General features: G+C 41.3%; 1 protein-coding gene across 5 annotated transcripts in view; it reads left to right on the top strand.

Annotated features, from left to right (window-relative positions):
* Positions 1–15,552, top strand: part of PCDH15 (protocadherin related 15) — a 1,154,330-nt gene that overhangs the window by 382,231 nt on the left and 756,547 nt on the right. For all 5 annotated transcript variants that reach the window (XM_083149096.1, XM_083149095.1, XM_083149094.1 and 2 more), the window contains one exon: positions 11,252–11,407. In XM_083149096.1, coding sequence (XP_083005222.1) covers positions 11,252–11,407 — 156 coding nt within the window. The remainder of the gene's footprint in view (positions 1–11,251; positions 11,408–15,552) is intronic.

The raw sequence follows: 15,552 nt of genomic DNA, 5'->3' as shown, positions 1-15,552 counted from the left end.
GGCTGATCATCTTCCTACCACCCTTCATAACCTGCACAATATCACTATCTTTTGATGGCACTACTATCTTCTCTATCCCTCAAATGTGCTGACCTGAAGTTATTCTTGATTCCTCCCTCTCCTTCAAACCACACATTCACATCTCAAAAATCTTTCCGGGATCAGAGCCTTTCTAACACAGTATGCTACTAAGCCGCTCACCCATTCACTGTTCATCTCCAGATTGTACTACTGTGATCTCCTTCAATCTGGCCTCCCTGACGAATGCCTCTCTACAACCCAATGGGATACGGTCACTAGGTCGACAAGTATTAGGTCAGCACCACTAGGTCGACATGCAAGAAGCTTGACATGACTGAAGGTCGACATGGGTTAGGTTGACACATGCATTAGGTTGACATTTGGGAAAAGACATGTGCCGACAGGTGGTATTTCATGGCCTACCATCCAATAGGGTGTGGTGGGAGAATAAAATGGTGTGCCAAGCATAGCAAGGCACCGAGCCCGAAGCATGTCCAGCGCAGCGAGCCATGGAGGGGACGTGGTGCTACGTTTTAGTCTCCATGTCGACTGTGTCGACAATCTGTCCAAAAAACTGTAAAAACCTCCATGTCGACCTTTTGACTATCAACCTTCCCCATGTCAACCTAATGCTTGTGTCGACCAAATTAACCTGTCTACCTAACCCATGTTGACCTTCAGTTATGTCAACCTTCCTGCATGTCGACCTAGTGGTGTTGATCTACTGTTTGTTACCTAGTTGCTAGTTTCCTAGTCTATTTAATTATCCATACCCACTCCAATCTATCTTCAATGCTGCTGCCTGGCTCATCTCTAAACATACTATGTTCACCTCTCTTCTTTTACAAGCTCTACACTGGCTCCCCATTACCTTTCCAAATCCAATTGATGATTCTCACACTCACTTGCAAAGCCCTTACCTATTCCTCTTCCATTTACTTATTTGACCTAATTTCCCTTTAACTGGTCACTTTCTGCCACTCCTGTTATAAGATTTTAATAGTTGTGTCTCCTATCTCTGGAATTATCTTTCCCTCCCTATCAGATTATCCACCTCTCTACAAAACCTTAAACAGGTTCATTATAACCACCCATCTCTCATCCTAAACTTGTGTTACTTGCTCACTTCTACCCTTCTTTGTCACTCTTGTCTTACTGCTAGGGGCGAATTTAGGGGTCAGGCCGCCCCTAGGCACAACATTTTTGTGTCCCCCCTCCCCCTATTTTAATGTAATCATATATGTATATACATTGTTATTTATATATTTAATAAAAATGTAACTGTAGCTCACCTTAATATTTTTTAAGCACTCTGGACTGCTCACTGTATGGAGGACCCGGAGCGAGGCACTTATTAGTACAGTGATTAGCACAGTGTCTCCGTCAGTCTCTCTCCGGCTCACACACTGTGACTAACTGAGCGCAGGGAGGATCTGCGTGCTGCTCAGCTCAGCTGCTGGATACACAGCAGCCAATAGATTGTGTGTGTGTAGAGTAGCCAATGGGCGGGAGCCAGCAGCAGTGAGCTTGAGCCAATTCCGGATGCGCAGGGGGACCGTTGGACCCAGCCACTAAGCGGTGATGTAATGTGCATGGCAGAGTGGGTGGGCAGTGGTGGGTGACGAGCGGCGCTGCCGCCGACATATGATAATTCATGTCTGCGGCGGCGCTCCTCACTCGCCTCTGCCCACCCGCTGTGCCATTTAACAGAATGTCAGTCTGCCTGCCACCCTTAATTGGTGCCGCCCTGAGGCCGGTGCCTCACAGGCCTGGGCACAAATCCGGCCCTGCTTACTGCCCCTCCCCTTCAGAAAGTAAGTTCGAACAAGCAGGGTCCTCTCACCTCATGTGATTTTTTACTCTCTAATTATTACTTATGGCACCTAATCCTAAAGGTGGACATACACCAGTAAGACCGGTCTTACAATCATGATTTTGTCCAGTTTCCCTCCTGGGCAGTCCTGGTTTTTGGACACACAATGTACTCACAATCTGTCATACAATCCATCATACAATCCATCTGCTGCATACAATCCTTCTTGCAATCCATTGAGATTGTATAATTGGGTGCAAATATCTTTCAGATGTATGGGGGCCTGTAGTCTTTGCCACATTAATGGGTGGAGAGCTCAGGTGCAAAAATAAAAATTTCACATTTCACACATCAACCCAAGTTCACAATATGGAACCAGGCAGTGGGTGACTGAGAGACAGACGGTGACAGGGTGAGACAAGGGAAGGCAGAATGTGACAGGAAAAAACAGTGGGTAGGAATAGGCTGACAAGAGCAGCAGTGGGCCCTTTAGTCATCAGGGGTCCTGCACCAATGGTAGTTCCAACTCTGCCTCCAGCCCCCCCACACACACCCACCCACACTTTTATATAGTGAGGGTACCATTACCACAGATGGAACCACGGAGTCTAGCATACAGAGAATTTGGGGAAGCTGCATGCTGGAATCAAAGGGCCTGATTCACATTGGCTCACTAAGCAGCATACATTTTTTACAAAGTGAGCGGGTAAATAGCACCCACTGGCCTTGCAAACGCCCGCCCACCTTCACCATATGTATGGCTGCATTGCAATTTAGACGCTCACACATCCATTTTGCGAGTGTACGGGTGAAAAATCATTCGATGGTCGGCGACCATTGAATGATTGTGCCTCCCCTTCGCAAATACAGTCAGCCTATACTGATTTTTATTTGTGAGCGCTAGGACACAGATGGGCAGGGGGCTGATGTCCTGTGATGTCGCCATGAGCAGGCTTTGGCAGGCCTGCGTTCACATGGGGACAACCAGCACCCAGCATTTTGTGGGAATGCCCAGGAAATGTTGAGTGTCCCCATTCTCCAGCCCCTTGCACGGCCCCTGTCCACACCATTGTGTGCGAATGTCTTGGCAAGTGTATTACTCACCAAAGGCGTTTGCACTGAGGGTCTGCACATGCATCATCGGACCCCGCAGCGAATTCCGGCCTTTACCAGCCATCCTGAATCAAGGCCAAAGCACAAAACTGTCCTAGTACCTATTATTCTTGCTTGCATAAAGCAAGGTTGGTTGCGGAAAAGCAAACTTTTGTTGTTTAGACCTCACTATAAAACCTGTGACTTGGAGGAGGGTTGCATATGTACAGTACTGGATGCCAATACAAAACATTTATTTGAATTTATATAAGAAATGTGAGTGACGCCGGCATTTTTAGCAGATATTTTGCACTTCTCTCAAAGAGATGTTGGCACTCAAAGGGTTAATTTAGTTTCTTTCTGTAATTCATGAAATTGGGGAAAGGTATGTAACCTATATTTTGATATACAGTATATTGTCGACATGTTTATTCTTGAAACATATACCAACATACCTCCCAATATTTGATGCCCCTCAAGGAGGGACAGTGCGTGCGCTGTAGGCGTGTGATGAAATTTTGGGGGTGCTGCCTAGCGAGAAGGGGGCATGGCCTGTACTTACGGCGCTGTCATAAGGTCAGGCCCCATAGTTGCCACTGTGGGGGCATGCCCAGCAGCTCCCTGAGCTGATGGCTATGCCCACAGCCCTTCTGGCTGCAGGGATAGATGCGCACACCGTCTATTCATGGGTGACAGGGAGGGACTTCCAACTGCCCCTGCCTCAGGACACTGCTAGCCCCGGGCAGGATGCGGGAACATCCCAAAAAAAGGGACGTTCCTGTGAAAAGAGGGACAGTTGGGAGGTATGTACCAAGACAACTAAAAATAACTGGTAATTATTAAAGGTTCTTCTTTCTGCCCAAAACTGAATTAAATGTACACACATACAGAATTTGATTACTGTTAGTCATATGTCAAAGCTAAATAAATACATAATACTAAAATGTTAATGTCATCCATAATCTCATCTCAAGTGTTTCACATTATTACAATTCACCTGTGAGGCTTTGCCAAAATGTTGTCTTTCCATCTGCTTGCTAGAACTAAATGTTAATCACCATGTATAAAGAATGTTTTCCAATGTGCAAAATGTAGCCAAATTTAGTGTTGACGTATGAATTTGCAAGTATTGCACAGTTACATAAAATAGTAACCAAAGCATGTAATTATACCAAATACCAGCAACAGATTGTTAATGTTGCATTCATAGAAATAAACAATTGTATTTGTGGATTTTTAAGATACAATTGTCCTTATGTTTTCAAACCGTATTGCAATTTTTATGTGAAATATATAATTTATTTATTATAATGATAATAATGGCTTTTTACATGAAAGTAACAAAGGGCTTTAGAGCTGGAAAAAAGTTCAATGCTGCATACAGGGAGCATTGACTATCAATATGCAAGAGATGTCTCAGTATAATGAAACTGCGATTGCCATTGCAAGCTGGGATATAACATGGGCCCTTATTCTGGTTGGTGCGGTAATATCCGCGTGCGTTCGTGCCGCCGATGTTTTGTGTCTGCGCATGTGCAGAGGCGTCTCTGCGCATGTGCGAGCGGGGCGTACGGCCAAATCCCGCATGAAATGTGAACACTCCGAACAGGGGGTGGAGAGGGGCGTGAAGGGCTATTTGGGCTCATTACCATATGCATACACCCCGCGTTTCATGGGCGTTCCCATGCAAACGCTGGGCGTACGTATGGTAATGCGGCCGTGACGCACGTGTAGGGGGTGGACATATGACATCGCCGGATGTCAGCTGCCCGCCCAGATCCCTGGTTTTGCACGGAAAAATGTCCGTGTGGTCTGAGGTTGCGGGAGCTGGTGGACCACTCGGTCCTGCATTCGATGGTCTGCGACCATCGAATGATGGGGCAGGTTTCCTGAGATGGAGGAGGCGTATTCCATGAAAAATACACGTGCGGTCCGTTCGGCCAGCTTCTTACCGCGTACGGACGGAGTTGGCGATCCGTATGGAAGGCGGGGTTTCGCACGCACGGTCCTGGCCGCATATTCTGATCCGGCCGCACCGATCAGAATAAGGCCCATTGTGACCCAAGTTCCCTGCAGTCGGCTGGCTGAGGCTTACTGCGTGTAACAAAAACCATGGGCCAAGTGTAATAGGGTATAATAATCAGAAAGTGAGAGATTTTCAGAGTTTTTTCCCCATTTTTTTTTAAAGCGGCAATCAATTATATGGCAAAATGAATATGATGTAAATGATTGCTGCTTTAAAAAAATAGGAAAATTATCGCAAAATCTCTCACTTTCTTAATTTCACACCCTCTTACATTTCCCCCCTTAAGGTATATGGCAAATATTCAAATTTGAAAAACAAGTATTTTTTAAACTATAGTATTCAAAACAATTCTATGGAAAAACAAATGATGGACATGGCACAGAATACTTTTTTTCACCAGCTGGGGAAATTAAAAATGTGTGAAAAATCTACTAATAATGTAGGTCAAACGTTTTTTTTACATTCCTATTTGGAAAATATTTTTGAGACTTATATTTGCTTGTTATGAGATATCTTGGCGATGAAACCCAACACATAATGCATTTACATGTCATATACTCCTTATACTTAACGTTCTATTAAAGATGGGAAGTTGCCCAGAACAACCAATCAGATTCTATCTATAATCCTCTAGAATGTGCTAAATAAATAAGAAGTAACATCTGATTGATTGCTATGGACAGCATGCCTTATTCAATAGAATTCCTATCTTTGGAAAGTTACACAAAGGGCCTTATTCTAGTTCACTCTTTCTGACAAAATCCTTCTTAGATGGACAAAACCATGTGCACTGCAGGTGGGGCATATGTAACATGTGCAGAGAGAATTAGATTTGGGTGGGGTTTTACTTCAAAGTGAGATCTATATTGCAGTGGAAAAATAATGCAGCCAGTATTTACCCTGCACAGAAACAAAATAACTCACCCACATCTAATTCTCCCTGCACATTTTACAACTGCCCCCCTGCAGCACACATGGTTTTGTCCATTTAAGAAGGATTTTGTCAGAAAGAGTGAACTAGAATAACCCCCAAACTGTATTGGGTAGCCATTTAGCTGCAGTAATTTACAGTGGCTATTTAACTTTCCAGGGGATAGGATAGCTCCCATGCCATTTCTTAACAGGAAAAAAACAAATCCCTAATAAGTAACCATTTTTTCTGCGATAGGCGCCATGAAAGCACATTAGGTCCATTGGCCTTCTTGTGTCTTCATGCAATACAGGGAATTTTGCAGCACAAAACAAACTTGCTATAATTGAATATCCCGATTTGAACATCAGGCTATTATTTATTACAGTTTATTTGTGTGGCAAATTACAGTGGGTCATACATTGTTTTGAATAATTTTGAGCATTAAATTAAATGTGTGTGTATATATATATATATATTTTTATATATATATATATATATATATATGTAAATGTAATGCATGTTTCATATACACCTTACAGTATATTCATAGCTTAGCTCAATGATGCTAAAAAATATCCAAATTCCGGAATATTCTGCATTTCGAAATTTTGGATATGAGAGACATAAGATGGCCATACATCTACAGATCGATTGTCAGATTGGGCTGGTTGGAACATAATCCTTGTAGTGGATGAGAGCAAATGACAGTTGACCACTTGCTTTGAAATGCTGGAAAACTGCCAAAAACTGTCATTCAGATATTACCAGGTGTTTGATCCAACCAACCCAATCTGACAATCAATCTGTAGATGTATGGCCACCTTTACCCTGTATTGAGAATGCATTGTCAAGATTTATATAGAATTAGTGCAATCTGCCATTTGCCCCTTAGTTATGAATGCGCAGTCATTTTTCTTTAAGAGAGTTTTGTAATAGAGTTTAAAGGATACTTAATATACTGTAACTATTATTCTATTAGTACACTGTTGAAAAAAATGCCATTTTTGCTTGACATGCAGCTTTTGATTTGATGAGTTGGCCTTGAGCTTGGCATATGTATTCCCAAATCTGTCACTAATTTTCTTTGTAGAACGTCCACTGACAGATTTACGATAAGTCTATGTGACAACACTAAAACTATTTTATACACAATTACTTGATTTATGAAACTTTCACACACATTAGTATTTCCTACCACCGAAAACTTTTTAAATGAAGAGCCAAAATAAAAATGTTATTGTCCATTATAAATTGCCTTATATTTTACAGCCAACATATCAAAATAGTACTCAAAAAAGATGTGGCCGTAAAGTGGTCTCTGAGCAAATTATCAGAGGACCCTGGGGAGCTACAGAAGTGTGACTTTACTAGCTGCAGTCATGATGAACAATGATTAAGAGGTTCTTCCTGAATAACATGTGTATTGCAGTAATGCAACTTCCACTATAAGCATTAAAACAACTCATTCTACATCCCCCTTTACATACATGAAGAACAAATAAATGGGTGACTGAGTGTAACGCAGGTGTTGGTTCACACACCACTAGGAGATGGCATCTGCTGCACTCATATAAGGAACCATCCGATTGCACCAAATAGCTTATGGGCCTGTTGGAAGATCTCTGCACAGTCCTGACAAGGGTCTGGATGCAGATGGTTGGCCCAAGGGACAGTAGTCTTAAGCAATTACGTAAATAATTATTTTTTTCTGAGTGGCTTTGAGCCACAACCTGACTTTCTGCAGAGCATTTTGCATGTTGTTCTGAACTAAGTTTGAACTTGATGGTGGGAATGATTATGGGTGCACCACAAAAGTAGATGTTAAGCAGAAGAAGAAAAATCCATCTCCCACAAGATTTTTCTCATTTAGTGCCATAAACCCAGCAGAACCATCTCTATTACATTTATCTACCATGTGCTTTGCAGAATATGCTGCTCTTTCTGCTAGTCCATTGGACAATGAATATTTCTAGTGACATGTGAGATGTTCCACCCATTGGGGAAAGTCTGGAACTCACCACTCATGAACTGCATGAAGAGAAATGGAGAAATTAATAAATCAAGAGTTGACTACAAATGATACCAGACAGGACTTTTAAGTGATGGTTTATATATTAGTGCATTTTTAGGACCTCATGGGATGTAGTCATTTTATTACTAGTAATGCTGTCAACAGGCACAATTTTACAAACATTATGTCCATGGTAGAATGTTGAAACAATTGTAATGCTATTTACAATATTTTAACTTTTCTGACACAGATACAATGCTTAACATACATATTTAGCCATGCTCATCGTTGCTGCACCAATTGCCATTCTAGACTCATGTGGTGAATGGTGTGATCCCAACGCAATGCGCATTTGTCTAATTCACTCCCACGACTCAGAGAAATGCGTTGCGCGAAGATATCCTAGCATGGTGATTCCACGCTGCAGATGCAAATTTGTCATGACAAACTGGAGCAAGCAGTGGTGGTCTGGAAACGATGGGCGTGGCTACATCTGTCCATTACAACCAATATAATGCTGTTGATGGCAATAGTGTTAACAAAATGTATGCATTCCATCACTCAAAAACACCAGCCAGATGATTACTAAGCAGAACTAATAAATACTACTGGTGCTCAAATATTTTTTAGCTTTACATTTTACGTAAACAGACCTTTATTATTTCTCTGGAATTGGATGATTTCTCTCCATTGTTTAGCATTGAATAAACCAACTCAATACAAAAAAAGTCAAATTAAATGTCATTCTAGGTCTTCCTGCAGGCATTGATCTATTTCCAGATATTGTGGCATTATAAATGAAAAACACTGACAGTGTAGTAGAGTAGGATATTCTAGTACATATTGAAGTTGTAATATTTATATTTTCCCATTATTATTTTATAGCTTGATTTGACTTTACATTTTATGCAGACTCTTCTCAAATGTATCACTGCCAATTATATACAATAAATTGATGTATTCGTGACTTGGGACAATGTTTTCTTGAATTTCTTCCAAACAATGCATCTGTTTCAGTGAATCAGGTAGATGAATAACACAATACAATGCAAAACAGTCAATTCAAGCAATAGAATCCAAGTTCGTCCAAACATTATGTTAACTTGAATGATTCTTTAGATACTGTCACGTGAACCTATGACAATGTTGTGTGTGGCACACTACATTGCTTATCGTTAGACTGTATTAAAATTGGCTTTTGTGCCTTTACATGTGCAGTTATTCTGTTCAATCCATTCAGCTGAGAATGTGATATTTACGAGAGTCATAGCTGCTGGATTTGTGAATTGTGTTTTATTTAATTTTTAACCAGTTCGGTTTTGAACTCTAGCTGTTCAGCTTCTCAGCAGCTCCAACAATGTTTTTTTTATTTATAAATGATAATGATGACTGATTTTTTTTCATACATAATAGAAATAGGAAATTTGTTCTAGTGCTACATATCAATAAATAATTTGGTACTCTTCACCTAGAAGGGCGCCCATCGTGGCCATCTCGGGCATTGAATGCACTAAAAATTCCCATAGGGAACAATGTTAAATGTCTCAATTGACCCAATTTTCCTGTTCAATGCCTCAATTGACCCGATTTTTCCATAGGAAACAATGTTAAATGGACCACAGAGGCCAAATAGGCCTGAAGTGTGAAATGGCCACCCCAATTGTTAACGCCACCCCACGATCAACGTCAACCCGAAGCGTGGCGAGCGGCGGCGGTACGCGTCCTACGACCTTTTCATACCCCCACTATCCACATCTGCGTGGAGTTGAGAATAGAAAGTGTGGCGAGAGCAGCGAGCCACCGAGCCCGAAGCGTGGCGAGCGCACGCGGATACCTTCACAGGTATCCGCGTCCTCTCGCTGGCTTCACAGCTGTCCGCGTCCCCTCGCCACCCTTCGGGCTCGGTGGCTCGCTGCGCTCACCACACTTTCTATTCTCAACTCCACGCCGACGTGGATAGTGGGGGTATGAAAAGGTCGTAGGACGCGTACCGCCGCCCCTCGCGGGCTCGCTGCGCTCGCCACGCTTCGGGTTCACGTTGATCGTGGGGTGGCGTTAACAATTGTGGGGGCCATTTCACACTTCAGGGTGCCTATTTGGCCTCTGTGGGCCATTTAACATTGTTTTCTATGGAAAAATCGGGTCAATTGAGGCATTGAACAGGAAAATTGGGTCAATTGAGACATTTAACATTGTTCCCTATGGGAAATCGCGGGCATCGCGTCGGTCGCATCACACCCGATTTTTTAGTGCATTCAGTGCCCGAGATGGCCACGATTTTTTACTAACGATGCCCACGATCAAAATCGTGGGCGCCGTTCTAAGTAAAGAGTACCAATAATTTCTATATAATCTGAAGTGCATATGTTCTTTGAGGTAAATGTACTAAAGCTTCTAAGTATAAAAAGAATTGATGTTGCCCACAGCAACCAATTGTATCCTGTCTATCATTTCTCAATTGCATCCTAGAAAACATAATCTGATTGGTTGATATCCAACATTACCTCATGTTTAGAAGCTTTAATACCCTTATGTCTAAAACATTAATGGCCCATACACACTGGGTGACTTTGAGCTGAAAGCCGCCCAAAACAGCAAGATTTACCAGCTTTCAGCTCAAAGCTGCCCAGTGTGTATGGTCCAGTGATGAGCGGTGAGCACTGCTGCATGCTCCCACATCATCACCGGGAAAGCCGCTCATCTGCTGGTAATAGCAGCAGATGAGCGGCTTTGAGGACGGCTTTGCATAGCACTGGGCTATGCAAAGTCATCTTCCCCCTGCTGACCGCGCCGGGCAGGGTAAAAGCCTCTCAGTGTGTATGCTTTCCCCCAGTGATGATAGCGATTATCACTGTCCATACATGCTCGGCATAATCGCCCAGTGTGTATGGACCTTTACACACAGCTAAATGTATAAGTGCAATGTCCTGCAATATTGGATATTTTTTCAAAATAATTGCTCATTTTGTGCATGATTTTGTACTTTCTCTTTTTTTATATTTAAAATAAAGTCAAGTGAATTATTAATTAACCATGCAAAAACTTTATTGCAGTAATACTTAATAAATGTGAAATGACTGTATGCGGATTAAAAGTGGTTCTAATGAAATGACTGAATGCCCCTTCTTAGCAACTAAGTGTTCCTTTGTACCCGAAAGCTATTTTCAAGTGTTGGCAACTATGCTAATGGTCAATCCGGAAACTGAAATGACTGCTAATAATGTGTGTATACACTGCATTGCTGTAAAGTAAAGGTAAAATATTGCAAATTATATTGTCATTTCATATTTGATTTATGTATAGTTGGCAAGCCCTATTTCTACACTTTTATATTTATTTCTGCTCAAGCTACAAATCTTTATCTTCTATTTACAGCCGCCAATGTCCATCCAGACCTTTGGTGTAAAAATACAATGCACAAATTTAAAAGTTGGCAGCGTCATTACCCACGTAGTGCGAGTTGTGGTGAGAGACAGAAATGACAACTCCCCCTATTTTCTACAGCAGAGTTACTCTACGACGGTCAATGAGGTAAGCCATTTGTTTGAACTACTGTATATTCAATAGAAGCAAACTGTATCATTCAATTGAAGCAGACTGTATCATTCAAACTACTGTATCATTCAATTGAAGCAAAAATTAGCCTAGGTTACTAAAGAAGTAGGCTCCAGAGTTGGGTTGCAGTGCAGTCATAAATTCAAATAGGGGATCCACACCAACTGCCACTCTAAGCACTGCCAAACATTACGGTCCAGGACTCACTGGCAATGGCAACACCAGACTACCCTATTTGAATTTTGAACACCCCTCTGGAGCCACCACTGATTGTATCCAATTACAGCCAGCACCACCAGCTGTGAAAATAAATTAGCAGGTGCTGCGTGATATAATTTGTACATGTTTGTTAATACACATCTGTTTTGGGACACAATGTAATCCTATACAGTTGTGCTCAGAAGTTTACATACCCTAGCATAATTTGTGATGTTCTGCCCATTTGTCAGCACTTGAGCTAAAGAAATCAAACTTGAGAGAACCACATCATGGGCAGGACCCAGCATGTGGGGTGGCCTTGCCCTGTGCTGCTCCCCCCTCCTAGTACTTGGAATTGCAGTGAAGCAAATAGTCATTTAATTACAAATCAGGTGCAGTATTTCAACATTTGTATTTTGTAGAACTTATTGTCCATAAATAGTATTGGTATCAACTAATTCTACAATGTATTGTGAATGTGGTAGAACTAGTGATACTTAAGGTCAAAGTCTGCCACTGAAACACTTACATTGTTTCTTACAGATTCATAATCTATATTGTCCCTGCCTATGTTTTTTTATGGCTACACAATCTTTGAGAGGATCTAAAAGGCAATTTTGTTTTTACAGTTCATACCATATTATTTATTTAAGTTTTAAAAGGAACTACAGTAATATTGTACATTACCTTGGGACACGTGAGATACTTGAATTGGTATCTATATTGTTCCATTGATGGCTATGGCCAATGTAACTCTCTCTGCACATGTTTCATCAGCCCCTCCTGCAGTGCACATGATTTTGTCCATTAAAGGAGTTTGCTTTTGGAAGCCAACCAGAATAAGTACAGTATGTACCACACTGGGAGTCACTGCACATACGAATGCCACTAAGTAGGACAACATGTTGTTTTACCTTTAAATGACTCTTCAATTAATTTTTTCATGTCATATTTCTTTACAGCCAACTAAATTGGTAACAATACAATCAGAATTCTTGGTGTTCAAAGATTGCTAGATATAGTATATAGGTATAACTTTCCAGGGTTAAATTAACTATACCCAAATAAATAAGGATACTGATCTGATATTCTTTACTTTATGCAGCCTTCTATGAAATAAATGAAAGTAGTAAATGTAAAAGAAAACATATCCAAAAAGTTGTTCTAAAGTATTTTTTTAATAAAGAGTAATATTCTGATATTTTTGTGTAAAGATTTATATGAGATATCTTGTCATTTAAATTTGGCACTGGTAAGGAAATTGGAGCTCATAGACTGGATGCCAATTATGAGCCACAAGGGTGGCCCATAATTATCTGCTGTGCTTATTACGGATTCACAAAATCTACACCTGAGACTGCTAGAGGGAAATAGAGAAAGGGGGGGGGGGGGGGGTGAGATGCTGCAAGGTGGATGACATACTATGTAAGGGGTATTACTGTGTGGCATAGTACTTTAAGAGGAACTTGTACTGCAAGGCATAATTTCTGAAGGAGAAGACGCATTATGTAAGGGGTATTATTGTTTGATGTGATGTGTATTCTGTGTGGCATAATGTGTAAGGAGCATTACTCTGTTTGGCATAATGTGTTATAAGGGACACTACTATGTGACATCATGTGAATGGCCTCCACTATGCGGCACAAAGGCAATATGTAGCACTACTGTGGGGTGTAATAAGGTTCACTATTGCGTGACAGAATACAGATTTACAGGCCCTGAGATGGGTTTAGTTTCCAAACTGCTGTGGTAAGGTGGGGGAGTCAGTTCTACAAAAGACAATATTTATCACAACAACAAAAAAGATGATTGTGTTACACAATGTGAATAAGGGACACAACTATGCAGCATAATTGGAAATAGGGGTATCACCCCCTCTCCTTCCCAGAGCAACCACATTTGCTTCAATTATGGAGGGATGCGCTAATAATGTTTATGTACACTGGGCACTAAAATGTGTAGCTTGGGTGTGCACTGATTTGTTGTCCTCTGTGTTCAGCACTCCTGCCTTAAACAGTCCATATCCAATATCACTATCTAAAATTCTAAAACTGCTAAGCAATGGTTTGGTCAATTGACAAATGCCATGGGACCTTAATGAATAAAGTGGCCTAACAGAACCACCCAAATACGAAATGTCTTATTATCGCACATCTTTGAATCCATTGCAAGATTAGTTGTACAGGTCGAGTATCCCTTATCCGAAATGCTTGGAACCACGAGAATTTTGGATAAGGGATATTTATGGTTTTTGGAATAATTTTTTTTATACTTACCTGGTCCCCTAGTGGTGCCTCAATGGTCCCATGATGTCCACAGTGTCCCTCGGAGTCCACGAGGCCTTCAGGATCCTCTTCAGTGGGATTGCATTGTGCGAGTTCGCGGGCACATCACAGACGTGCCCGCACACTCACGCAATGCACTCCTGGGACAGCCGAAGAAGATCCTGAAGTCCGCTGTGGACATCGGGGGACTTGGTAAGTATGAAAAAAGGGGCAGGGGAAAAAAATTAAATATTCTAAAAAGAAAAGCATGGTTTTTAGAATATTTCGGATAACAGATCTATGGATGGGAGACTCCACCTGTATTGTGTGTATTTTAGTGCAGATGATGATGCACACATGCATATTTTTCTAAGAAAAAAAATATTTGTAAAACCATAGATTAAGAAAGAAGAAGGAGTCATGATTCACAAAGGGTAGGAGTCTGATCCAGGAGTTAGATGCAGATGTAAGGTTGGTCTGTTTGATTTAATTGCCAGGGCATATTTTTTGTCCCGGTCTGGCCCTGCTCTTGCTAGTCAGATACAGGAGGTGTAGTTCACCAATGGTGCTACCTCCTGTACCTTGTGCTCTCGATGAAGGTACTGTCTGCACACACATACCCTATACATTTATCCAACACATTCATGAAAATTACTGTTAAAGTCGGATTAATAGCATTATGTGCTTTATTAGAGGTTAAGAATGTGGTTATCTGATCACTTTTTAGGGCTTCAATGAAAAAGTCTTCCAGTGATACTGTATAAATAATAGCTACTTTGGAATCCAGTACTACACATGCAATATATAAAACAGGTAATTGATGAAATCTGAAATTAGCTACCCTAGAGACTATGGGCTATATACAGGGGCGGATTGGTCATAGGCTCTACGGGGAAGATTCAAGGTAGGCCTCCACACCTGCTAGGTCACCTGTCAGCCAGTGACATTTTTTTTTAAAGATGTGGCCCTGCCCAGAGTAGTGGCCCTGTCTCCCTCCTCTCTCCCACACAAATTTCTCTAGTTTACAGAGCACTCAATGCTGCAAATATTCATCTAAGACAGGCGCCCATCTATATATGTACATTGTGAAATCTGTTAAAGGGACAGGAGTGGGTGCTATCTGGAGTGTAACAATGTATGGGGTGTTTCTGGGCTCTATTGATGGAGGGGTTGGAATATTTGTGATATTCTAGGGATTATGTAATGAGTTGTTTTTTTTGCTTGATGAAGGTTTGTGATCTGTGTACAGTCTCAGTTGGGGAAGTTGGGATATTATTTAAAATGTGGAGGTTTTTGGTTTGTCACAGGAGCTTAAAAGTCTGGGGTTCACTAGACTGCACAAATATATTGAAACCAAGGTCTTTCCTACAGGTGTAGTGATGTATTAAACCCGCCCATTTTGGTTTTGGAACCGCTTACATTGATTTGGTGCTGGTGATGTGAGGACGCGTCTACAAATTTTTCCAGGGCCAATTTTAGTTTCCAATCCGCCCCTAGCTGTATACATTGTAAACCAGTTTTTTGTATATGCTGTACAGTAGGATTATCTCATGTTCTTACATGATATACACTCATTGCTAGTTATTAATAATTAAATCTCCACTGAACAGTATTTGCTACATCCTACTTCTTTTCTACATTTATGGCACAACCCAAACA

This window comes from Crinia signifera, chromosome 6 (genome assembly GCF_055691185.1).
Source record: "Crinia signifera chromosome 6, ASM5569118v1, whole genome shotgun sequence".
NCBI classification, from domain to species: Eukaryota; Metazoa; Chordata; class Amphibia; order Anura; family Myobatrachidae; genus Crinia; species Crinia signifera.
The sequence above is the reverse complement of the archived record's forward strand: the minus strand, read 5'-3'. Positions and strand labels throughout refer to the sequence as shown.